The 25,223-nt window shown below is 46.1% G+C and overlaps 1 protein-coding gene across 1 annotated transcript in view; it reads left to right on the plus strand.

Moving 5' to 3' along the window:
- LOC119958387 overlaps positions 1-25,223 on the plus strand; it is a 98,661-nt gene that overhangs the window by 36,313 nt on the left and 37,125 nt on the right. Inside the window, exons 8-11 of the mRNA XM_038786880.1 lie at positions 6,418-6,723; positions 8,669-8,974; positions 11,334-11,648; positions 23,580-23,885. Of these exons, the coding sequence (XP_038642808.1) occupies positions 6,418-6,723; positions 8,669-8,974; positions 11,334-11,648; positions 23,580-23,885 (1,233 nt within the window). The remainder of the gene's footprint in view (positions 1-6,417; positions 6,724-8,668; positions 8,975-11,333; positions 11,649-23,579; positions 23,886-25,223) is intronic.

Consider the following 25,223-nt stretch of genomic DNA (forward strand, 5'->3'; position numbering starts at 1 on the left):
GATGGCTGAGATAGACATAATTATAATCAGTGAGGAAATCGAAGGTTACGCAGATAATGCGGGAAAGTGGAGAGAGTGTTATATGAGATCAGCCGTCAACGGCGAATCAGAATTGATGGGCCGAGTGGCCGTCTTCGGCGCCTAGGTATGGTGTTGTTCTGGTTTTATTTACATTGCGGAAGGGTCCATTCGATCCATCGTGTCTGGGCTGGCCATCAAGCATCTTTCTTTTCTAATCTCATGTCGATCTTTAGTCCAGGCACGCTCTGACCTTTCACGTGTTTTTCCAAATGTTTCTTGAATGATATTTGGCTCTTTGCCTCCACCACCCTTTCAGGCGGGCACTTCCAGATTCCAAACAACACTCCAGGTGAATACGTTTCTCCTCCCATGCCCTCCAAATTTCTTGCCCCAACCTGAAATCTCTGCCCCTCGTGATTGTCCCCTCCGCGAAGGAGGACAGATTCTTCTATCTACCGATCTATACTCCTGATGTTTTTACGCAATTCAATCAGGTCTCCCTTCAGCCTTCTTGCTCCAAGGAAAACAACCCCAGATTATCTCCATAGTTGAAACTCGCCAGCAGAGGCAAAATCCCGATGAATCTCCTCTACACACTCTTTAATGCCATCACATCCTCCCAATGGTGTGGCATTAGAGACGATGTTAATTGATCGCCTAATGGAGTTCTTTTCATTACGCGAAATTTTATGATTCTATCAATTAAGTAAAGTATAGTCCGCCTTTCAGAAATCAGGTGGTAGAGAAATATGGTATCATGCATGTTAAGCATCCGTTTTCTGTCGAACACAATTCCCTTAAAAAAAGCACATTTTTGTGGGCGTCGCTGGATAGGCCAGCATTTATTGCCCGTCCCTATTTGCCATTCAGTAGTTGGTGGGGAGCTGGCTTCAAGAAACTGTGAATAAGTAAAGTTGCCAAAGTCCCCGTTGAAAATAGGTCGTTTTCCGCTTTATGGTAGAGAACTGACTACTTGTGTCTTAACCTGCGGCGAAGGATAAGGTTGAGAAGCCGGGGCCAGTAATGAATAACCTCGTCCAGGACCGGAGGTTTGGTTGATGTGAACCCGCCTTATTCTGCATCACAAACTGCCAACTGAGCTAAACAGTCCCCATTAACCCACTGGCTGCCTTACGACCATCCGAAAAAGTTAACACACCATCTATATTCATCTACTCCCGAAGGAGACTTCGGTCTATAGATAAATTAAATTTCAGTAAATGAATTAATTATTATCTCAGTGTTATCATATCTTAATTACACATCTGTAGCCCCGATGTTTGGCTGCCTTTGAAACCAAAATTATTTTGGAAACATCACTGCAGCAGTCAAATACATACCCTTCCTTTCTGGGAAATAAGTGTAGTTTTATTTAAGAGGCACTTACATCCGAGGTTCAGGCCTCATCCCTCCAGCGGAGCAGGCAGGGAGGGGAGCGATTTTTTGGTAGGGAGAGCTGAGGAAAGCTGAATTTTCTTTTTTTACATACACTTTTCGGAGTTGTTTTTCTTTGAGAGCAGCAGAAAACGGGATATCGGCCGTGGAGAGTTCTGGGAAGGTGTGTAGTACCTGTATGTAAGTTGGGCAGTTCCTAATCCCGGGACACGACACTTGTAGTGTCCCCCACCCTTCCTCCTCCTCTAACATAAGGGGTTTTGTGAATATCAGGTAAGCTATTTCTTTCTTTCTTTTTCTTGTTTGATCCGCAAGTTATCTGGAGGGGGGGTGGCAGGGAATGCCCTGCAATTTTCCTCTTGCAGAATGTTTGAAGTGAGGGTCACCGTCAGTGTCCCTGCTGACTTCACGTGTGGGAAGTGCACCCATCAGCTCGTCAACATCCGCATTGGGGAACTAGAGCTGGATCATTCGGGAGGCAGAAGTGGTCAGAGATAGAAGCTTCAAGTATGTAGTTACTCCGAAGAATGAAGATAGATGGGTGACTGTGGGCGGTGTGTGGAGGAAGCAGTCAGTACAGCGATCCCCTGTGGTTGCTCCACTTAGTAACAAGTATACCGGTTTGGATACTGGTGGTGGGGGAGGGGGGGGTGGCTTCCTTGGCGTAAGCCATGGGGTGCAGGTCTCCAGAACAGAGTCTGTCCCTGTTGCTCAGAAGGTAAGGGGGTAGAGGAGTAGAGCATTAGTCATTGCGACCTCCAAAGTTAGGGGGACAGATGGAAAATTCAGTGGGAGCGAGAGAGACTCGCGGTTGGTGTGTGGCCACCCAAGTGCCAGAGTCCGTAATGTCTTGGATCATGTTTTCGGGATCCTAAAAGGGGAGGGGAAGCAGCCCAAATTCGTGGTTCCCATAGACACCAACGACATAGGGAAAGTGATGGAGATGTAAAGCAGGTATTCAGGGAGCTACGGTGGAATCTTAAAGCTAGAATGATCAGTTATTATCGCTGGGTTGTAACCAGTCGCCAAGTGGTAGCGAGTCGAGGATTAAGGAGAGAGAGCACGTGGCTACTGGGATGGTGCAGGAGGGAGGAATTCAGATACCTGGGTAATTGGGGCTCATTCTGGGGTAGGTTGGACCTCTAGAAACGGGATGGTCTGCACCTGAACCAGAGGTGTACAACTACCCTGGGGGAGAAATTTGCTAATGCTCTTCGGGAGGTTTTAAAGTAATTCAGCAGGGGGATGGGAAACTGAATTGCAGCTCCACTCTCCAGGAGTAAGGTTTCAAGGTCGCAGGAGTGAACTGGCTGGCAGGCAGGTAGTTTGAACTGTGTCTACGTCAACGCCAGGAGCATCCGAAATAAGGTGGCTAAACTTGCAGCATGGGTTGGCACCTTGGACTTCGATGTTGTGACCATTTCGGAGACATGGATAGAGCTGGGACAGGAATGGCGGTTGCAGATTCCGCTGTTCAGATGTTTCAGTAAGCACAGGGAAGGTGGTAAAAGAGCGGGAGGTGTGGCTGTGTTAGTCAAAGACGCTATTATGTTGGCAGAAAGGAAGTTAGTTGAGGACTCGTCTACTGAGGTAGTATGGGCTGAGATTAGAAACAGGAAAGGAGATGTCACCCTGTTGGGAGTTTTCTGTAGGCCTCCGAAAAGTTCCAGAGATGTAGAGGAAAGGATTGAAAAGATGATTCTGGATAGGAGCTAAAGTAACAGGGTAGTTGTTATGGGGGACTTTAACTTTTGAAGGGTTAACCGAGGGTTACCCCTATCTCGTAATCCAATGCGGCCATCAGGACGCGGAACAACGCAGAATTGCCGAGCAGAAATATACAGGCAAGTACCGCACACATGAGTGCGGCCTCAACTGGAACCTGGGATTCATGTCGCATTACATTCATCCCCCACCATTTGGCCTGGGCTTGCGAAATCCTACCAACTGTCCTGGCGTGAGACAATTCACACCTCTTTAACCGAGGGTTACCCCTATCTCTGGATCTGTAAAGCCTGATTACCTACAAATGATCGCATTCGAAGCACCGTCTGGCATCTTGGAATTTGTCTATATATATGTTTCTGCAACATTCTCTTCATTTACCTGAGGAAGGAGCTGCGCTCCGAAAGCTAGTGTTTGAAACAAACCTGTTGGACTTTAACCTGGTGTTGTAAGGCTTATTTATGTGCTCACCCTAGACCAACGGCCGCATCTCCACATTACAGACATAGTGCCAGAAGACTGGAAGATAGCAAATGTTGTGTCCTTGTTGAACAAGGAGTAGAGGCACACCCGGTTATAGACCAGTAAGCCTTACCTCTGCTGTGGGAACAGTTTTGGATGGGATTGCAAGAGATAGGATTTATACTCATCTAGAAAGGAATAATTTGATTAGGGATAGTCAACACGGTTTTATGAAGGGAAGGTCGTGCCTCACGAACCTCACTGAGTTCTTTGAGAAGGTGACCAAACAGGTAGCCGAGGGTAAAGCAGTTGATGTGGTGTATGTGGATTTCAGTAAAGCGTTTTATAAAGTTCCCCACGGTAGGCTCTTGCAGAAAATACGGAGGCATGAGTTTGAGGGTGATCTAGCCGTTTGGATCAGAAATTAGCTGGCTGAGAAGACGGGAGATGGGAAATATTCAGCCTGGTGTTCAGTTACTAGTGGTGTACCACAAGGATCTGTTTTGGGTCTACTGATGTTTGTCATTTTTATGAATGACCTGGAGGAGGGCGTAGAAGGATGGGTGAGTAAATTTGCGGATGACACTAACGTCGGTGGAGTTGTGGACAGTTGGAAGGATGTTGCAGGTTACAGAAGGACTTGGACAAGCTGCAGAGGTCGGCTGAGGCGGCAAATGGAGTTTAATGCAGAAAAGGGTGAAGTGATTCATTTTGGAAGGAGTAACAGGAATACCGAGTACTGGGATAATGGTAAGATTCTTGGTAGTGTGGATGAGCAGAGATATCTCGGTATCCAAGTACATAGATCCCTGAAAGTTGCCACCCATGTTCATGGGATTGTTAAGAATGCGTCCGGTTTGTTAGCCTTTATTGGTGGAGGGATTGAGTTTTGGAACCATGAGGTCATGTTGCAGCTGTGCAAAACTCTGATGCGGCCGCATTTGGAGTATTGGGTGCAGTTCTGTTACAGCGCATTGTAGGAAGGGTAAGGATGTGGAAGCACTGGAGAGTGTGCAGAGGAGATTTGCCAGGATGTTGCCTGGTATAAAGGGACGATCTTATGGTGAAAGGCTGAGGGATTTGAGACTGTTTTCGTTAGCGAGGTGAATGTGAAGAAGTGACTTAATTGAGGTATACAAGGAGGATTAGATTATGTGGTCAGTGAGAGCCTTTTTCCTCGCCTGGTGATGGAGAGCACGAGGGGACATAGATTTAAATTGAGGGAGACAGATAGAGGACAGATGTCAAAGGTTGGTTTTTCACTCAGAGTTGGAACGGAGTGGAATGCCCTGCCGGCAACAGTAGTGGACTCGCCAACATTAAGGACATTTAAATGGTCATTGGATAAACATTTGGATGATAATGCAATAGCGGATATGGGCTTTAGATTGGTTTCACAGGGCGGCGCAACAGCCGAAATGCCTGTACTGCGCTGTAATGCTCTGTGCTCTAACAGAGGCTTTTAAAACATTTTTGCAATATTTTCATTTATTCTAATATTTATGTCTGCAATCCCTACATTTATCAGACTGTCGATCGGTGTGGCATTGCAAGACATCATCTTGAAGTGAAGCGTCTGAATAACAAAAACAAATTTGGACCTTCAAACCGCTCGTAACATAATATGCCATGCCCACAGCGCATCAAAGTAGAATTTTAACTCAATATTAAGGGAGACATGTATACCGATTCAGGGATAGTTGGCGCTACTGCCTTAGGCAGCGACACTAATGACCCCTTGAGGAAATATTAATGCTCTGCTTTCTTGAAACTAGGCAATCCATATCCTGTCGCAAAAGACACACCGTGGTGGCAGGTAGAAGTGCGGGAAAATGACCCTGTGACAGTGCGGGAAAGACCCGAATTGTTCCATGGCCCGAAATTAGTGGCTCACAGGGCGAGAACTTGCAGATGGCGCGGCAATCCCCCCACCCCGCGCTCCCAACGTATCTATAGCCCTTCTCCTTCTGGTTGGCAATGACCGTGGATCTGGAAGGTGCTGGGGGTGAGGCAGTTGGGAAAGACGTGGTGCATTAACGTGGTGCATCCGGTAGATGACACACTGTTACAACTGTGCTTCCCTGGTGCAGAGAGTGACTTTGAAAGGTGGTGGATGAGAATGTTAATTCAGCCAACGTTGGGCACAAATACATGGTAGTGAAAAGGCACTGACGGTCTTCCACACGCTCCATGACCGCACGTCCGTATTTGTCCGTATGGCGGAAGTTTGGAATGAAAATCCCACTGCAGTAACTTCCACCAGCGTCTCAATGGGGCGTTGAGAAGGCTGACATACATTGCCATTCTCTGGCCCTGAATACAACCTGTTTCTTGAGGGGTCCAATTTCAGGTGTGCGACAGAAACATAGAATTCGTGCAGTGCAGAACGACGCCGTTCGACCCATCGAGTCTGCACCGACCCTGTAAAAGAGCAGCTTTCCAAAACCCAACCCCACCACGCCGTCCCATTCCTGTAAACATTTGAGCCCACCTAACACTCACATCTTTGGACACCAAGGAGCAGTTTTAAAATTAACAATCCACCTAATCAGTACATGTTTGGATTATGCGAGGAAACGAGCCCACGGAGGAAACCCACGCCGACACGGGAGAACGTGCAAACTCCAGAGTTTGCACAAGAGTTACCCATGGCGGGAATTGAACCCGAGTTCCTGGCGCTGTGAGGCAACAGAGCCGCCCATTTGATTAGACTCTGCCTTATTAAGGGTTTGCATGGTCATTGCATGGAACGAACTTCCTTTCTCTTCATTGATTTTGCTGTGAAATCTTGATTTCTCCTGACCCTACCCCCAGATCAACCACTGAAGCCCGCCATCTCCGTGTTTCGCTCGCCGAGTGTCTTCATGCGAGGCGAGAACGTGACCATCCAGTGCGACATCCCCATGTTTTATGCTGGAAGCCGGATGTTCCTGTACAAAGTCGGCGGGAAGAAGGCATTTCTCTCCATTCCTGTCCCGGAGAATCGGAATTCGCTGAACTTCACCATCGCGAACATCCAGAGTGTGCAGAGCGGGAACTACACCTGTAACTTCGACATGGACATCTCGGAGTTGGTGTTCAACTCGGAACAGAGCGAGCAACAGATGATCACAGTGAAAGGTCAGGGTCGCGCTCATTAGGGAGCGCAACAATGTTAATGTGGATGGTGGGAATCTGCCACACTCGGCCACAATGCTGTGTTCTGCGCCTAAATTCGATGCCCGGTATTATACATTTGCCGGTAGCCTCAGGTTGAGTTCAATTAGAAATCATATTGACCAGCGGGAGAATCCCGCTGCCAGTGAATACCACGCAATCGATAAACACGTGCACAGGGGCGAAGTGGGGGAATTGGTGGAGGGGGGGCGTGTTCGGAGGATCCACCCAATTCTGTCTGAACAGTCATTGCGTATCACGGAATTCGCATCTATCTAATTAATATTTGGGCAGACTGCCATCGGGATAGACAGTTGGACTCCGTTAACCTGCGTGGTCTGGCGAACCTAGAAGCCGTAACCTGATGCCCTGGGAGACGGTTTCGGGACCGCTGATGGTATTGACTGCTTGTTGGCAAACTTGAACTGGAAATATCCCTACCAGTGGTGATCACGCAATGATCGATGTAAAATGTCCACCCTTTTTCGGGTGCAGGGTATATGTCCGTTTGACTGTCGCACCCACATGTGAGCAGCGCTCCGCAGCCAGTGGCAAGGACAATAAGGGATGGGAAAGATCGTTATAGGCATCCGACAGTACAGTAGAAGTCTAATCAGCCCATTAGGTTTGCGCCGGCCGTCCAAAAGGGCATCCAACCGAAGTTCACAGCCCCACCCTGCAACCTACCTTTCTAAACTAAGGAGCATCTTTCGAATAGCTCATGCAGATCTTTGGACCGTGGGATGAAAAACGCTCAGACATGGGGAGATTGTGCAAACTTCACAAAGACAATCGCCTGGTACCGGAGTCGAACCGATCTCTGGCTCTGTGAAGTAGCAGTGCTTCCCACTGGGTGACCGAGTTATACACAGCATGAAAACGTTTACAATGGATTGCTTTTGCTCAGTGTTTCCAAGATATTGAGTTCGATCAAATGCCACCAGGATTCAATAGATTTCATTGCCAGATATGTTTCTAGTATTAATTTGGTATAGAATGTGCATGTGGACCATGTCGCTACTAATTTGTGGGAAGCAAAACCCTTTTGAATAGCTGATGTACAAGAGGAACGAAAATCTCTCTTGTGCCATCGGAAACTATACAAGGCGGTCTGCGTGCCGAAATCTGGAGTGAGGCTTCTCGGCTATCAAGCGAATAAGAGTTGGCTCCCAAATAACTTCATGCAGACAGCGGAGACAGGGTAAATTCGGTTGGCTGCATTACCGATAGCGACACCCAGTTGATGAATCATAGTAAGAAAACTTGCCAAGTCCCAATTTAATACTGATTCCATGTAAGTCACCACCGTATAAAAGCACGCATCACCCGATTGGCCTTCCCGTTATGGAGGATGGTGCATTATCATAATTTGCATGAGGGCAGCACGGTGGTGCCATGGCTAGCAGTGTTGCCTCACGGCGCCGAGGTCCCAGGTTTGATCCCTGCTCTGTGTCACTTGTCCATGTGGAGTTTTCACATTACATCAAGGTTTTTGTGGATGTAGCCCCCAAGACCCAAAGATGTGCAGGGTAGGTGGAATGGCCACGCAACATTGCCACTTAATTGGAAAAAATATAATTGGGTAATCTAAATTTATAACAAAAAATCTTCATTTGCATGTTTGCATCCAACTGTCTTGACGTTTTGTCGTGAAAGTTGGCGGCCCAGTATCCCTGGAGAGGGAGCATGCTGCACCCACTGGTAGCCCGGAGACATTCTCTGCCCGTATAGAACCACAGGAGATGGGGCCACTTTATTTACCCCATTCGTAACAGGGGTTTACCCTCGAATGGACTGTCCCTTAAATTTCTACCTCACTTTAAGTGATTTGTTTAATTTGGTTGTTATTTCAGTCGATCGGAATGGTTGAATCGCAATATGAACAAATTTTTCATGTGTACCCCTGTAGATGAACCGCCGGAGCCATTGTTGACAACGGATACAGCACCCCCGAATTTCCTTCCGGGTCAGATCATTAGTGTGTCCTGTCGAGCTCCGCGGTATTTCTCTGTCATGACCTATTACTTGTACAAGGATAATGGGAAGATATTGGTCAGTTCGCAGCACGCTGCCGTCCAGGATAAGCCGGCACTATTTGACATTATTGCTGAAGGCAAAAAAGACGATGGCGAGTACACATGTCAGTATGAAATGAAGACCTCAGGGAAGCTGTACAACTCCTCGCACAGTGAAGCCCTAAAAATATCTGTAATGGGTAAGTGATTCTAAGTGATTCAAATACAAAGTATGTCTTGAAAGAAGGTGGAGCTGTTTGAGATTTAGTTCAAACTTTTTGGAACGCTGAGACACATGATTGGAAGATGGGGAGTCGAGATGACTAAAAGGTAAATAAGAAACATTACTTTCTGGGTTTTATAAATCGCAAGTAATTTAACCTGAGGAGATCACGATGACCTAATTTTCCAGAGTGTAGGGGGGGGGGAGGGGGACATTCTACAGGCCTGGCAGCAGAGATTCACAGAATCACCGAATCATACAGAACATAAGGGGCCTTTCGCCCCATCCTGTCAGCGCCGGTGAAACATAACCATCAAACTATTGTAATCTATTTTTCCTGTATTTGGCCTTGAAAACCCTAGAATAACAAGTGAACATATAAATACATGTTAAATCTTATGAAGGTTTTATAGTTTCAGGCAGTATGTTCCAAACTCCAACCACGCTCTGGGTTACACAGCTTTTCCACACATCTCGTCTAAACCTCCAACCCCTTCCCTAAAAATGTATGCCCCCCCCTCCTAATAGACCCATCCACAAAGGGGAAAATTTGGTTCATGTCGAGTGTCTCTATACTCCTCAAAATTGTATACATCTGAATCATCCTCTGTATCCTCTGCGTAAAGGAAAACATTCCACGTCGATCACCTCTCTTCACAGCTAAAACTCTCCAAATCAGGCGAGTTCTGGTAAATCCCCTCGGCACGCTTTCCAGTGCGATCACATCCCTCCTATAATGTGGATTCCAGAACCCACACAATATTCTACTTGTGGCTGAAGAATTGTTTTTTTTATAGATCCAGCATACACTCCCTGCTCTTAAACACTGTGCCTCGGCTAATTAAGGCAAGGGTACCAGATGCCTTCCGAACCAATCCACCCACTTGCTCTGCTACCTGAATGGATCGGTGAACATGCTCACCAAGATCCCTCTGATCCTCGGTCCTTCCCTGGGTCCTGCCGTTTATAATTTATTTGCTCGGTTTCTCCTGCCCAAGTGCATCAGAAGAACATACAGATATAATTTTATCTCCCCGGTTTATGATGGGGCTGTTTAGCTCACAGGGCTAATCGCTGGCTTTGAAAGCAGACCAAGGCAAGCCAGCATGGTTCGATTCCCGTAACAGCCTCCCCGAACAGGCGCCGGAATGTGGCGACTAGGGGCTTTTCACAGTAACTTCATTTGAAGCCTACTCGTGACAATAAGCCATTTTCATGTACCGCCTTTTGAATAATAGTCTCTATTTCTGTTTCCCAACTTCATATTTAGTCCGATTGGACTTCATTGGCTACGTGTATGTCCACTCAGCCTGCTTGTCTAAATCACCCAGAACAGAGTAGATAGATCGGGAATACTATTCCTGCTTGTAAAAGGATAAAGAACGAGAGGGGCATTGTGGCAGAGTGGTTAGCACGACTGGCTCACGGCGCCTGGGACCAAGGTTCAATTCGGAGGCTCTGGAATTCAGAACGTTTGATGACAGAGACAAAATAAAACTTATTCACACAATAAGTGTTTCGGAGCATGGAATGCACTGCCAGGAAGTGTGGTGGAGGCAGGTTCAATCACGGCAGTCAAGACGGAATTAGATGATTATTTGAATCGAATCCATGGGAATATTTAAGGCAACGAATGTAAATGATCATTTGGAAAACTGGTCCATAAACAATGGGCCAAAATTCTCGTACTGCACCAAAATTATTATATAAATGTGGATATTTCACCAGGGTTCCAATTGAATTCCATGCAATTCATGATCCTCGTGTAAAGTGAACGAAGAATGAAACCAACGTTTTTCGATTCATTAGATATTAGAGAGGATACTTGCTCGTTTTTGTATATATGCGCCTGCATACATAGGGGCGGTATGGTGGCTCAGTGGCTAGCACTGCAGTCTTACAGTGACACGGCCGGAGTTAAAATCCGGCGGCGGGGGCGGGTCTGTATCGAGTTTGCACGTTCTCCACGTGTCGTTCTACGTTTTCTTTGGGTGCTCCTAGTTCCTTCCACAGTCAAAAGATGCGTAGGTTAGGTGATTGTCCTTGATAAAATTGCCCCTCCTTGTCCAAGGATGTGTGGGTTTGGTGAATTGACCATGCAAAAGTGCGGCTTAGTGTATAAATATATGCAGGTTAGGTGGATTGGCCAAGATAAATTGCCCCGTGGTGACGTTACATCGCTACTGTGAGGGAGTAGCTTGTTCACAGACTCGAAGGGCCGAATGGTTTCCTTCTGCATGTAGGACTTCTATGATTCTGCGTAATTAAATAAAGGCAGAATGTTACTATTATTTCTTTGGGAACAGGGGCTTGATATATTTTTCTGACCCTAACAGCCGACATCAAGTTGCGACTTGCCAGTGGACCGGATCCATGTTCGGGAAGGATCGAGGTTTACGCGAATGGAACCTGGGGGGCGGTCTGCGACTTGCAGTGGGACCTGCCAGATGCGGAGGTGGTGTGCCGACAGCTGCGCTGTGGCTTTGTCCGGACTGCTACGCGCAGCGGGCACTTTGGTGAAGGTTCAGGCCGCACTTCGGGAAGCGTCGTCAATTGCAATGGGACAGAGCCCTTCTTGTGGGTCTGTCCCTTCGAGATCGCTAGCCCCAATTCCTGCCAAATGAGGAACGACGCCGGCGTCATTTGTTCAGGTGAGAGCAGGGTGAGCGTCATGAAGTGCACCGAGGATTTGTGCCAGACGCAGCATCTCTACTGTTTGTTTCTGCACTGTTGCCAAGAACATGCAACATTATGTCAACTTGGGCGGGTATACATAGGGATATACAAATTCGGAGAAGTGGTGAGTCCATAGCCAATGTGACCTGCTCAGCCATTGGACAAAATTTTGGTTCATCTTATTGTACCTTCCCGTCAGACCACCGCAGACTAGAACCCAACAATGGCTGCGACATTGACCGGAACTCTAATATTCTGACTGCTTGGAAATAATTATTCACTCTCGGAGTGATGGACTGAAGGAAACAAGGCTTTGGTCCTTTGAAACATTACTTCATTCCGAATATAATATTAAACCTTTTAATTTAACACCTGAAAATAACACGTTGAAATTGCACCTTACGACTCAATTTCCGATTAATCAATTAGAAAAGAAACATATAGCGCTCAATGTATTTTAAATTTAGCATCCGTAATAATTGTGTTGGAAAATAGATTTGACTTCTGACAGAACACTTACGACTCTGGATAAATAGCCTCAAAAACAGGTCCATCTGGCGTGTTTCGGCGTCTTCCCTGTCCCAAGACAAAGCAATCCTGCAATACATATTATCACTCATTTCATAGATTATCATAGAATTTACAGTGCAGAAGGATGCCCCTCGGCCCAAAGAGTCTGCAGCGGCTCTTGGAAAGAGCACCCTACCCGAGGTCAACCCTCCACCCTATCCCCATAACCCAGTAACCCCACCCAATACTAAGGGCAATTTTGGACACTAAGGGCAATTTATCATGGCCAATCCACCTAACCTGCATAACTTTGGTCTGTGGGAGCAAACCGGAGCACCCGGAGGTTCCCACGCACACACGGGGAGGATGTGCAAACTCCGCACAGACAGTGAACCAAGCCGGGAATCGAACCCGGAACCCTGGAGCTGTGAAGCAATTGTGCTATCCACAATGCGACCATGCTGCCCTCATACCTATCCTGCTGTGAAAGAATTCTGGATTGAGTGTCAGACAGGTCAGAATTCACCTCTTCCCTCCGCAAAGAATTCGCAAAAAGCCGACTCCATGCATTCCTTGGCTCTAGCCAGCAATGCCATCATCCCCAAAGTTGATCAAAACGAATCCCTCTGCAGACTGATGTCCTTCACTTGTCAAGGACTTTCCCGTCATTAATGCATTAGTCCAGATTGAAAACCACATCACTCTGCTCAATACCACTCTCTGGCTCAGAAAGGCTCTCAGTCCTTTCCAAAACAAACTCTTGAAGAAATAAATAACATGACTACTGCAGTCAAATACACTGTAACCCTCAGCCTTTAACTCTGAACTTGTCCTAATATGTAGAAGCTAATATTTCCGAAAATCCTCCGTTGGTCACATCACGTTCTATCAAATAACCATTGACTTATCCCTTATCTGAGCCAATATTATTTAGAACCCAGTTTTGCAAATGGTCAACAACTCATCCTCTGTCACTCTCTGTGGAAGAGAGTTCAATTGACTCTCGTCAGTCTGCGAAAATCACAAAGACAATGGTCCCATCAATTTATGAAATGTTATTTATCGGCCAGATCTTGCAAATCGTGACTGAGCCGATGTCCAATCTAACTTCTGTTCACAGGAGTATCAATCTCTCATGCATCCGTCACATGTTCTGTGCCCTAGCTGATGATGACTGCGTTTGAAGCAAAGGTGACTCAATGCCCGACAGGGAGGAGATTAAATATATTCTGCTCACCATAATTATTCAATGTTAATATCCAGTGCACTTAATATTAATCTGTCAAATGTCAAAGTCCCCCGTGGATCTGGGATCGAACCTGGGTCATTCGGTGATGTGCGACAGCACTGCTAATCACTAATAATCACTGCACCACTGTTGTCCTCCCATTAAACTTTATATTTTCTGCAAAATTGGAGATTCAGTTTCCTCGTCCAAATCATTGATATATCATGGAAAGAGATGGGATCCCAGCACAGATCCCACTGATACCCCACGAGTCACTAACTACCAATTTGAAAAAAAGACACGTTTATTCTAACATTTCGCTTCCTTGTAGCTTTTGTTCCATCTCAAGACACTATCCGTAATCCCGGACGCTATAAATTTACATATCAATATGCATTGTGCGTCTATAAAGACCGCCTTTTGAAATTTAAGAAAAACACATCCAACAGTTCTCCTTGGTCAACTCTGCAGATTACATCTTCAAAGAATTCTAGTAGATCTGTCAAACATGATTTTCCTTTCATGAATCCGTACTGACTTTGTCAGATTATTACACTGCTTTCCAAATGCAGTGCTCTGAAACCATTGATCATACACTGCAGCAATGTCTCTGCTACGTATGTAGGACTCACTGATTTATTTTTTCCTGTTTTCTCACTACCTCCGTTTTTGAAGAGCCGGGTTATATTCCGTCAAATTTGTAGTAACTATTCCAGAGTCCAACGTACGTTGGAAAATGACGTGTAATTTCTCGGGCCAGTTCCTGAAGCTCTCTGGGATCAAGATTATCAGGCCATTCAGATGCGTTAGCCTTCAATCCCATCAATTTCACCTCAAACCATATGTTTGCTAATACTAATTTCTTCAGTTCCTCACAAAAACCTGGTTATCAGAAATTCCAGCCCAGTGGACAGTGAGAGGCTTCTCCCGCGGATGAAGGTGGCTAGCACGAGGGGACATAGCCTTAAATTGAGGGGTAATAGATATAGGACAGAGGTCAGAGGTAGGTTTTTTACGCAAAGAGTGGTGAGGCCGTGGAATGCCCTACCTGCAACAGTAGTGAACTTGCCAACATTGAGGGCATTTAAAAGTTTATTGGATAAGCATATGGATGATAATGGCATAGTGTCGGTTAGATGGCCTTTAGTTTTTGACTTCCCATGTCGGTGCAACATCGTGGGCCGAAGGGCCTGTACTGCGCTGGATCGTTCTATGTTCTATTATTCAGGTCTTGATTTGTGAAGATCGAAGCAAAGCTCGAATTTAGTCCCTCAGCAATTTCTTTGTTCCCATCGCATGAGTTCCCCCGTTTCTATTGCAATGAGTCAAAATTGGGCAGCATGGTAGCATGGTGGTTAGCATAAATGCTTCACAGCACCAGCGTCCCAAGTTCGGTTCCCGGCTGGGTCACTGTCTGTGCGGAGTCTGCACGTCCTCCGCGTGTGTGCGTGGGTTTTCTCCGGGTGCTCCGGTTTCCTCCCACAGTCCAAAGATGTGCGGGTTAGGTGGATTGGCCATGCTAAATTGCCCGTAGTGTCCTAAAAAGTAAGGTTAAGGGGGGGGGGGTTGTTGGGTTACGGGTATAGGGTGGATATGTGGGTTTGAGTAGGGTGATCATTGCCCGGCACAACATCGAGCAAGTGGTTAGCACAGGGGCGGAGGCTCTGAGAACCCGGGTTGAAATCACAAAATACGTCTGGACACTTCACTCAATAAGAAGGAACACAGAAATGTACAGCACAGAAACAGGCCCATCGGCCCTCAAAGCCTGTACCGACCATGCTCCCCGTCGAAACTAAAATCTTCTACACATCCTGGGCCCGATTCCATCTATTTCCATCCGATTCATGCATTTGTCAAGATGCCTCTTAAATTTCACTATCGTCCCTGCTTCCTGGTGCAAGGGTCAAGGATGTCTCGGAGCGGCTGCAGGACATTCTGGGGGGGCGGGGGGGGGGGGGTGAACAGCCAGCTGTCGTGGTGCACATAGGCACCAACGATATAGGTAAAGAACGGGATGAGGTCCTACAAGCGGAATTCAGGGAGTTAGGACTTAAACTAAAAAGTAGGACCTCAAAGGTAGTAATCTCAGGATTGCTACCAGTGCCACGAGCTAGTCAGAGTAGGAATTTCAGGATAGATAGGATGAATGCGTGGCTTGAGAGATGGTGCAAGAGGGAGGGATTCAAATTCCTGGGGCATTGGGACCGGTTCTGGGGGAGGTGGGACCAGTACAAACCGGACGGTCTGCACTTGGGCAGGACTGGAACCGATGTCCTAGGGGGGGGTGTTTTTTAGAGCTGTTGGGGAGGGTTTAAACTAATGTGGCAGGGGAATGGGAACCAATGCTGGAAGTTGGAAGGTAGTAAAACAGGGACAGAAACAAAAGGAAGTAAGGGGAAAAGTGCAAGGCAGAGAAGACATAGTCAGAAATCCATAAGGGCGACAGTACAAGGTACAGTGACTGAGGGGAGCACAGTGAATAGGCCCAGTAATAACAAAAGGAATAAAACTGGAGATGTTAAGGTTCAAAACAGAGGTAAAAAAACCAACATAAGTGTACTTTACCTGAATGCTCGTAGTATTCGGAATAAAGTAAATGAGTTGGTGGCGCAAATCATCGTAAATGACTATGATTTAGTGGCCATTACTGAAACATGGTTAAAGGATGGTCACGACTGGGAGTTAAATATCCGAGTGTATCAAACTATTCGGAAGGACAGAGTGGATGGTAAGGGAGGTGGTGTTGCTCTGTTATTTAAGGATGGCATCCGGGCAATAGTAAGGGATGACATCGGTGCTATGGAGGATAAGGTTGAATCCATTTCGGTGGAAATCAGGAATAGTAAGGCGAAAAAGTCACTGATAGGAATAGTCTATCGGCCACCAAATAGTAACGAGATGGTGGGGCAGGCAATAAACAAAGAAATAACTGATGCATGTAGAAATGGTACAGCAGTTATCATGGGGTATTTTAATCTACATGTCGATTGGTTTAACCAGGTCGGTCAAGGCAACCGTGAGGAGGAGTTTATAGAATGTATCCGCGATAGTTTCCTAGAACAGTATGTAATGGAACCGACGAGGGAACAAGCGGTCCTAGATCTTGTCCTGTGTAATGAGACAGGATTGATTCATGATCTCATAGTTAGGGATCCTCTCGGAAGGAGCGATCACAATATGGTGGAATTTAAAATACAGATGGAGGGTGAGAAACTAAAATCAAATACTAGTGTTTTGTGTTTAAACAAAGGAGATTACAAGGGGATGAGAGAAGAACTAGCTAAGGTAGACTGGGAGCTAAGACTTTATGGTGGAACAGTTGAGGAACAGTGGAGAACCTTCCAAGCGATTTTTCACAGTGCTCAGCAAAGGTTTATACCAACAAAAAGGAAGGACGGAAGAAAGAGGGAAAATCGACCGTGGATATCTAAGGAAATAAGGGAGAGTATCAAATTGAAGGAAAAAGCATATAAAGTGGCAAAGATTGCTGGGAGATTAGAGGACTGGGAAATCTTTAGGGAGCAACAGAAAGCTACTAAAAAAGCTATAAAGAAGAGTAAGATAGAGTATGAGAGTAAACTTGCTCAGAATATAAAAACAGACAGTAAAAGTTTTTACAAATATATAAGACAAAAAAGAGTGGCTAAGGTAAATATCGGTCCGTTAGAGGATGAGAAGGGAGTTTTAATAATGGGAAATGAGGAAATGGCTGAGGAACTGAACAGGTTTTTTGGGTCGGTCTTCACAGTGGAAGACACAAATAACATGCCAGCGACTGATAGAAATGAGGCTATGACAGGTGAGGACCTTGAGAGGATTGTTATCACTAAGGAGGGAGTGATGGCAAAGCTAATGGGGCTAAAGGTAGACAAGTCTCCTGGCCCTGATGGAATGCATCCCAGAGTGCTAAAGAGATGGCTAGGGAAATTGCAGATGCACTAGTGATAATTTATCGAAATTCACTAGACTCTGGGGTGGTCCCGGTGGATTGGAAATTAGCAAACGTGACGCCACTGTTTAAAAAAGGAGGTAGGCAGAAAGCAGGAAATTATAGGCCAGTGAGTTTAACTTCGGTATTAGGGAAGATGCTGGAATCTATCATCAAGGAAGAAATTGCGAGGCATCTGGATAGAAATTGTCCCATTGGGCAGACGCAGCATGGGTTCGTAAAAGGCAGGTCATGCCTAACTAATTTAGTGGAATTTTTTGAGGACATTACCAGTGCAGTAGATAACGGGGAGCCGATGGATGTGGTATATCTGGATTTCCAGAAAGCCTTTGACAAGGTGCCACACAAAAGGTTTCTGCATAAGATAAAGATGCATGGCATTAAGGGTAAAGTAGCAGCATGGATAGAGGATTGGTTAATTAATAGAAAGCAAAGAGTTGGGATATATGGGTGTTTCTCTGGTTGGCAGTCAGTGGCTAGTGGTGTCCCTCAGGGATCCGTGTTGGGCCCACAATTGTTCACAATTTACATTGATGATTTGGAGTTGGGGACCAAGGGCAATGTGTCCAAGTTTGCAGATGACACTAAGATGAGTGGTAAAGCGAAAAGTGCAGAGGATACTGGAAGTCTGCAGAGGGATTTGGATAGGTTAAGTGAATGGGCTTGGGTCTGGCAGATGGAATACAATGTTGACAAATGTGAGGTTATCCATTTTGGTAGGAATACCAGCAAACGGGATTATTATTTAAACGATGAAATATTAAAGCATGCCGCTGTTCAGAGAGACTTGGGTGTGCTAGTGCATGAGTCACAGAAGGTTGGTTTACAAGTGCAACAGGTGATTAAGAAGGCAAATGGAATTTTGTCCTTCATTGCTGGAGGGATGGAGTTTAAGACTAGGGAGGTTATGTTGCAATTGTATAAGGTGTTAGTGCGGCCACACCTGGAGTATTGTGTTCAGTTTTGGTCTCCTTACTTGAGAAAGGACGTACTGGCGCTGGAGGGTGTGCAGAGGAGATTCACTAGGTTAATCCCAGAGCTGAAGGGGTTGGATTATGAGGAGAGGTTGAGTAGACTGGGACTGTACTCGTTGAAATTTAGAAGGATGAGGGGGAATCTTATAGAAACATTTAAAATTATGAAGGGAATAAATTAAATAGGATAGATGCGGGCAGGTTGTTTCCACTGGCGGGTGACAGCAGAACTAGGGGGCATAGCCTCAAAATAAGGGGAAGTAGATTTAGAAGAGTTTAGGAGGAACTTCTTCACCCAAAGGGTTGTGAATCTATGGAATTCCTTGCCCAGTGAAGCAGTTGAGGCTCCTTCATTACATGTTTTTAAGGTAAAGATAGATAGTTTTTTGAAGAATAAAGGGATTAAGGGTTATGGTGTTCGGGCCGCAAAGTGGAGCTGAGTCCACAAAAGATCAGCCATGATCTAATTGAATGGCGGAGCAGGCTCGAGGGGCCAGATGGCCTACTCCTGCTCCTAGTACTTATGTTCTTATGTTCCACCACCTCCTCCGGCTGCGAGCTCCAGGCACCCACTACCCTCTGTGTAAAAAAACGTGCCTCGCACATTCCCTTGAAACCTTGCCCCTCGCACATTAAACCTATGCTCCCTAGTAATTGACCCTTCTACCCTGGGAAAAAGCCTCTCACTATACACTCTGTCTATGCCCCTCATACTTTTGTAGACCTCTATCAGGTCGCCCCTCAACATCCGTCGTTCCAGTGAGAACAAACCGAGTTTATTCCACCGCTCCTCATAGCGAATGCCCTGCATACCAGGAAACATCCAGGTAAAACTCTTCTGCACCCGATCTAAAGCCTAAATATCCTTCTGGTAGTGTGGCGACCAGAATTGAACACTGTACTCCAAGTGTGGCCGAACTAAGGTTCTATACTGTTGCAGCATGACTTGCCAATTCTTATACGCAATGCTCCAGCCAATGAATGCAAGCATGTCGTATGCCTGCTTGACTACCTTCTCCAAATGCGTTGGCACTTTCAGTGACTTGAGGACCTGTACACCTAGATCTCGCTGACTATCAATACTCTTGAGGGCTCTGCCATTCACTGTTTATTCCCTACCTGCATTAGACCTTCTAAAATGCATTACCTCACGTTTGTCTGGATTGAAATCCATCTGCCATCTCTCCGCCAAAGTCTCAAACGATCTGAATCATCCTGTATCATCTGACAGTCCTCATCAGTATCCGCAATTCCAGCAACCTTGGTGTCGTCTGCAAGCTTACTAATCAGACCAGTTACATTTTCCTCCAAATCATTTATATATACGATGAACAGCAAATTATCCCTGTGGAAGACCACGAGTCACAGCCCTCCAATCAGAAAAGCACCCTTCCATTGCAATTCTCTATCTTCTATGACTTCGCCAGTTCTGCATCCATCTTGTCAGCTCACCCCTGATCCCGTGTGACTTCACCGTTTGTACCAGTCTGCCATGAGGGACCTTGTAATAGGCCTTACTGAAGTCCATACAGACAACATCCACATCCCTACTTGCATCAATTAACTTTTTGATCTCTTTGAAAAGCTCTATCAAGTTAGTGAGACACGAACACCCCTTCAGAAAACAATGCTGCCCCTAGCATAAACGTCCATTTGCTTCCAAATTGGCGTAGATCCTGTATCGAAGAATTATCTCCAGTAAATTCCCTACCAGTCACGTAAGGCGCACCGGCCTGTAGCTCCTTTTATTTTCCTCGCTACCCTTCTTAAACAACGGAATAATATTGGCTATTCTCCAGTCCTCCCGGACATCACCTGAAGACAGTGAGAATCCAAAGATTACTGTCAATACCTCAGTTATTTCCTCTCTAGCCTCCTTCAGTATTCTGGGGACTTATCTACATTAATATTTTTCAAGACGCCCAGCACTTCGTCCTTTTGGATCTCAGTGTGATCTAGGCTATCTGCATACCTTTCTCCAGACTCAATGTCCACCAATTACTTCTCTTTTGGGGAATAGTGATGCCAAGTATTCATTGAGTACCTCGCCCTTTTCCTCTGGCTCCACACATAGATTCCCTTGCCTATCCTTCAGTGGGCCAACCCTTTCCCTGGCTACTCTCTTGCTTTTTATGTACGTGTAAAACGCATTGGGATTTTCCTTTACCTATTTCCAAATGACTTGTTGTGACCACTTTTAGCGTTATCGACACCTTGCTTAAGTTTCTTCCTACTTTCCTTATATTCCACAGAGGCTTCGTCTGTTCCCAGCCTTGTAGCCCTGCAAAATGCCTCATTTTTCCTTTTGAAGTGGCCTACAATATCTCTCGTTATCTAAGGTGCCCGAAATTTGCCGTATTCACCCTTCTCCGCACAGGAACATGCTGGTCCTCAATTCCTTTGAACTGACATTTGAAAGCCTCCCACATGTCGGATGTTGAATTACCCTCAAACAGCCGCCCCTAATCTAGGTTTTTCAGTTCCCGCCTAATATTGTTAAAATTAGGCTTCCCCTAATTTAGCACATTTACCGCAGGACCACTCTTATCCTTGTCCACCTGCACTTTAGAACTTACTGAATTGTGGTCACTGTTCCAGAAATGCTCCCCTACTGAAACTTCTACAACCTGGCAGGGCTCATTCCCTAACCTGGCAGGGCTCATTCCCTCATACCAGGTCCAGTGCAACCCCTTCCATAGATTGACTATCTACATTTTGTTTTAAGAAGCCTTCATAGTTGCTCCTTACAAACTCTGGCCCGTCTTAGCTTCCAGCACTAAGTGAGTCCCAGCCAATATTGGAGAAGTTGAAGTCTCCCATCACAACACTGTTGTTTTTATTCGTTTCCAAAATCTGCCTACCTATCTGTTACTGTATCTCCCGCTGGCTGTTAGGAGGCCTGTTGAAAACCCGAACACTGTGACTAAACCCTTCTTATTCCTGACCTCTACCCATATAGCCTCGCTGCCCTCTGAGGTGTCCTCCCGCTGTACAGCTGTTATATTCTCCCTAACCAGTAGCGCAACTCCGCCAACCGTTTTACATTCCCGTCTGTCCCGCCTGAAACATCTAAATCCTGGAACGTTTAGCTGCCAATCCTGTCTTTCCCTCAACCAGGCCTCTGTGATTTCAACAACATCATAGTTACAAGTACTAGTCCGATCTCGAAGTTCATCTCATTTACCCATAATACTTCTTGCATTAAAACATGTGCACTTCAGGCCACCAGACCGGCTGTTTTCAGCAAAATTGCCATTTTTGCTCTTCCGCAGATACATACTGACCCTATCCCATAGTTCCCCATTATTGCTTTCACCTTCTGACCTTTTGCTTCGATACCCACCCCCTGCCATAGTAGTTTAAACCCTCCCATGTTGCACCAACAAACCTCGCGGCCAGGGTATTTACGCCTCTCCAGTTTAGATGCAACCCTTCCTTCTTATACAGGTCACACCTGCCACGGAAGAGCTCCCCATGGTCCAGATAACGGAAACTCCCCCTCCTACACAAGCTGTGTAGTCACGTGTTTAGCTGCTCTATCCTCCTATTTCTAGCCTCACTGGCACGTGGCACAGGGAGTAATCCCGAGATTACAATCCTAGAGGTGCAGTATTTTTATTTTCTGCCTAGCTCCCGGAACTTATGCTGCAGGAACGCATGTCCCTTCCTGCCTCTGTTGTTATTTACCAATATGTAGAACGACCTCTGCCTTTTTGCCCTCCCCTTCAGAATGCCCGCTACCCGTTCTGTGACATCTTGGACCCTGGCACCAGGGAGGCAACATACCATCCTGGAGTATCTTTCAAGACCACAGAAGCGCTTATCCGTGCCCCCAACTGTAGAGTCCCCCATGAATTCTGCTCTTCTGCGTTTTGACCCTCCTTGCTGAACATCCGATACAGCCGTGGTGCCAATGCTCTGGCAGCTGCTTTTCCCCCTGATCAGCTATCCCCCCGACAGTATCCAAATGGGTATACCTGTTGGAGAGGGGGACAACCACAGTGGATTCCTGCACTGACTGCTTACCCCTTCTGGTGGTCACCCATTTATATTCCTGCACTTTGGTTGTGACCACATTTATGTAACTGCTTTCTATGACGCTTTCCGCCAACTGCATGCTCCGACGTGCATCCAACTGCTGCTGCAACAGAACGATGCCGTCTGTTAGGAACTCCAGTTGGGTCCACTTTCTGCAGGTGAAGCCATCCGGACGCTGGAATTCTTCCGGACCTGCCATATCTCACAGTTAGAGCACTTCACCCGTCTAATTGACATTGCGTTAATTAATCAGTAAACTAAGTTTTTTTTCAAAATAAAAGTTACTGTTAACTATATGCTTCCCAGCACTAGATTTCTACTATAAATGTGAAAGCTAAATACAGTACTCTCCGATCTCTGGCGTAGATACCTTTCTAAAGTATAATTAAATAATTAATTAAGTATCATTAATTCGTTTAACAACGTTTAATTTTTACATTTAATGCAGATTCCCAACCATCCAATCATGTCAGAGCATTATATTGATGTCACTTCGGTCCCCCCCCCCCCCACCCCTCCCCCCCCCCCCCCCCCCACACACACACACACACACAATATGAAAAGGTATAAAAATAAAATTCACTTACCTTCTGGTTCTCTCCCTGCAGATTAACAGTTACAGGCCAGAAGAAAGAGGACACAACAGCAGGGGAAAAACTCCTTCCCCCAATCGGCGCCGAATTACGTCACTGCACCAAATTACCAAATTCCAATTCCCACTCTGGATGTGTCTCACTCAGGATGTGTCTCCTTCACCTGCACAAAACTTACTGAGTGCGCTTTCTGTCTGTCTTTTATACAGACCGCAGCTCACCAGGGTGTGGCTCCTTGACCTACGCAAAGCTAGTCTCTCTCCTGATGGAAATTGCACCGGCGATACACCTTTATTGATTAGGTTCAGAGCTTTATGTATTGAATTATTTCCTCCAAATATTTAGGGAGCAGCTGCACTGCTGGATTGAAGTTCAGTTCATATAATGAAGTTATGTTGCAGCGCTATGTTCATTATTCATTACTCCAAAACTCTAACAACCACCGCCTTCACAATTTGGGATGGGTAAAAAATGAAGCCCACATGCTGACAAAATGAATAATAATAAAACAATCGCAGCTAGTATGTTAACCATTCATTACTCAATAAATCAAACAGTTCCAATATAGGACACGGAGCACTGGAGTCTAATCTTCTGCATTTGCTTTTCAGACACGCCACTGAAGCCCCGAATCAATCTGCTGAGAACAAATGGGCAATTTTCACAAGGAGAGAACGTGAGCATCCAATGCACCACGACGCCTTTCTATACGGGCGGCAAGTTTTACCTCTACAAAGTTGGCAACGGTGCTTACGTAAATTCTGTCAAGGCGGCAGTAACGTCCAACAGTGTCACGTTCAACCTGGCGGAGATCAACACGGGTCATGAAGGATCCTACCTGTGCACCTACCAATTGGAGAGGGACGGAAGAAAATACACATCCGATCAGAGCGACCAAGTAAAAGTCATCGTGATAGGTGATTTCAGTTGGGATATACTGAATGGGGAGAAGGGGGGAGGTCAGAGACTGGAGGGCAAAGCATCAATACAAGTTAGCGAACCAGTCAAAGAATGACAGAATTGCTGGTGTGCAGAATTATACTATTTCCCACATTGTTTCTGCACAGCTGTCCAAAAGAGCATCGTGAAGTAGTGCCAATCTCCTACCTTTTCCCGAGACCCTCTGCACAATGGTTTCATGATAGGCACCCGATGCCGCCCTGTTTACCTCGATTGATCATGCCGCAGCACACTTCCAGCCAGTGCATTCCAGACCTCAACTCTCGCTGTGTAAAAAAGATTTTTTCTCATATCAACAATGATATGAGAAATGATATGATATGAGAAGGCAGGGGCCTCACGGTAGCATGGTGGTTAAGCATCAATGCTTCACAGCTCCAGGGTCCCAGGTTCGATTCCCAGCTGGGTCACTGTCTGTGTGGAGTCTGCACGTCCTCCCCGTGTGTGCGTGGGTTTCCTCCGGGTGCTCCGGTTTCCTCCCACAGTCCAAAGATGTGCGGGTTAGGTGGATTGGCCATGCTAAATTGCCCGTAGTGTAAGGTTAATGGGGGGATTGTTGGGTTACGGGTATACGGGTTATGTGGGTTTAAGTAGCGTGATCATTGCTCGGCACAACATCGAGGGCCGAAGGGCCTGTTCTGTACTGTTCTATGTCTATGTTCTATGAACAAATAACAAACAAAAGTACAGCACAGCAACAGACCCTTCGAACCTCAAAGCCTGCGCCGACCATGCTACCCGTCTAAACTAAAATCTGTTCACTTCCGGGATAGTATCCCTCCATTCCTATCCTACTCATGTATTTGTCAAGATGCCCCATAAACGTCAATGTTTTCCCTGCTTCCACCACCTCATCTGGCAGCGCTTTCCAGGCACCGACTACCCTCTGTGTAATACACCTGCCTCGTACAGATCCTCTAAACCTTGCCCCTCACACTTAAACCTATGCCCTCTAGTAAGTGACCCTTAAACACTGAGAAAACACCTCTGACTATGCACTCTGTCTATGCCCTTCATAATTTTTCAGAGCTCGATCAGGTCGCCACTCAATCTCCGTCGTTCCAGTGAGAACAAATAGAGTTGATTCAACCGCTCCTCATTTCTAATGCCCTGCATACCAGGAAACATCTTGGTAAATCTCTTCTGCACCCTCTCCAAAGCCTTCACATCCTTCTGGTAGTGTGGCGACCAGAATTGACCACTATACTCCAAGCATGGCCGAACGAAGGGTCGACACAGCTGCAACAATGACTTGCCAATTTTTTTCAATGCACCGGACAATGAAGGCAAGCATG

This window comes from Scyliorhinus canicula, chromosome 29 (genome assembly GCF_902713615.1).
Source record: "Scyliorhinus canicula chromosome 29, sScyCan1.1, whole genome shotgun sequence".
Classification (NCBI taxonomy): Eukaryota; Metazoa; Chordata; class Chondrichthyes; order Carcharhiniformes; family Scyliorhinidae; genus Scyliorhinus; species Scyliorhinus canicula.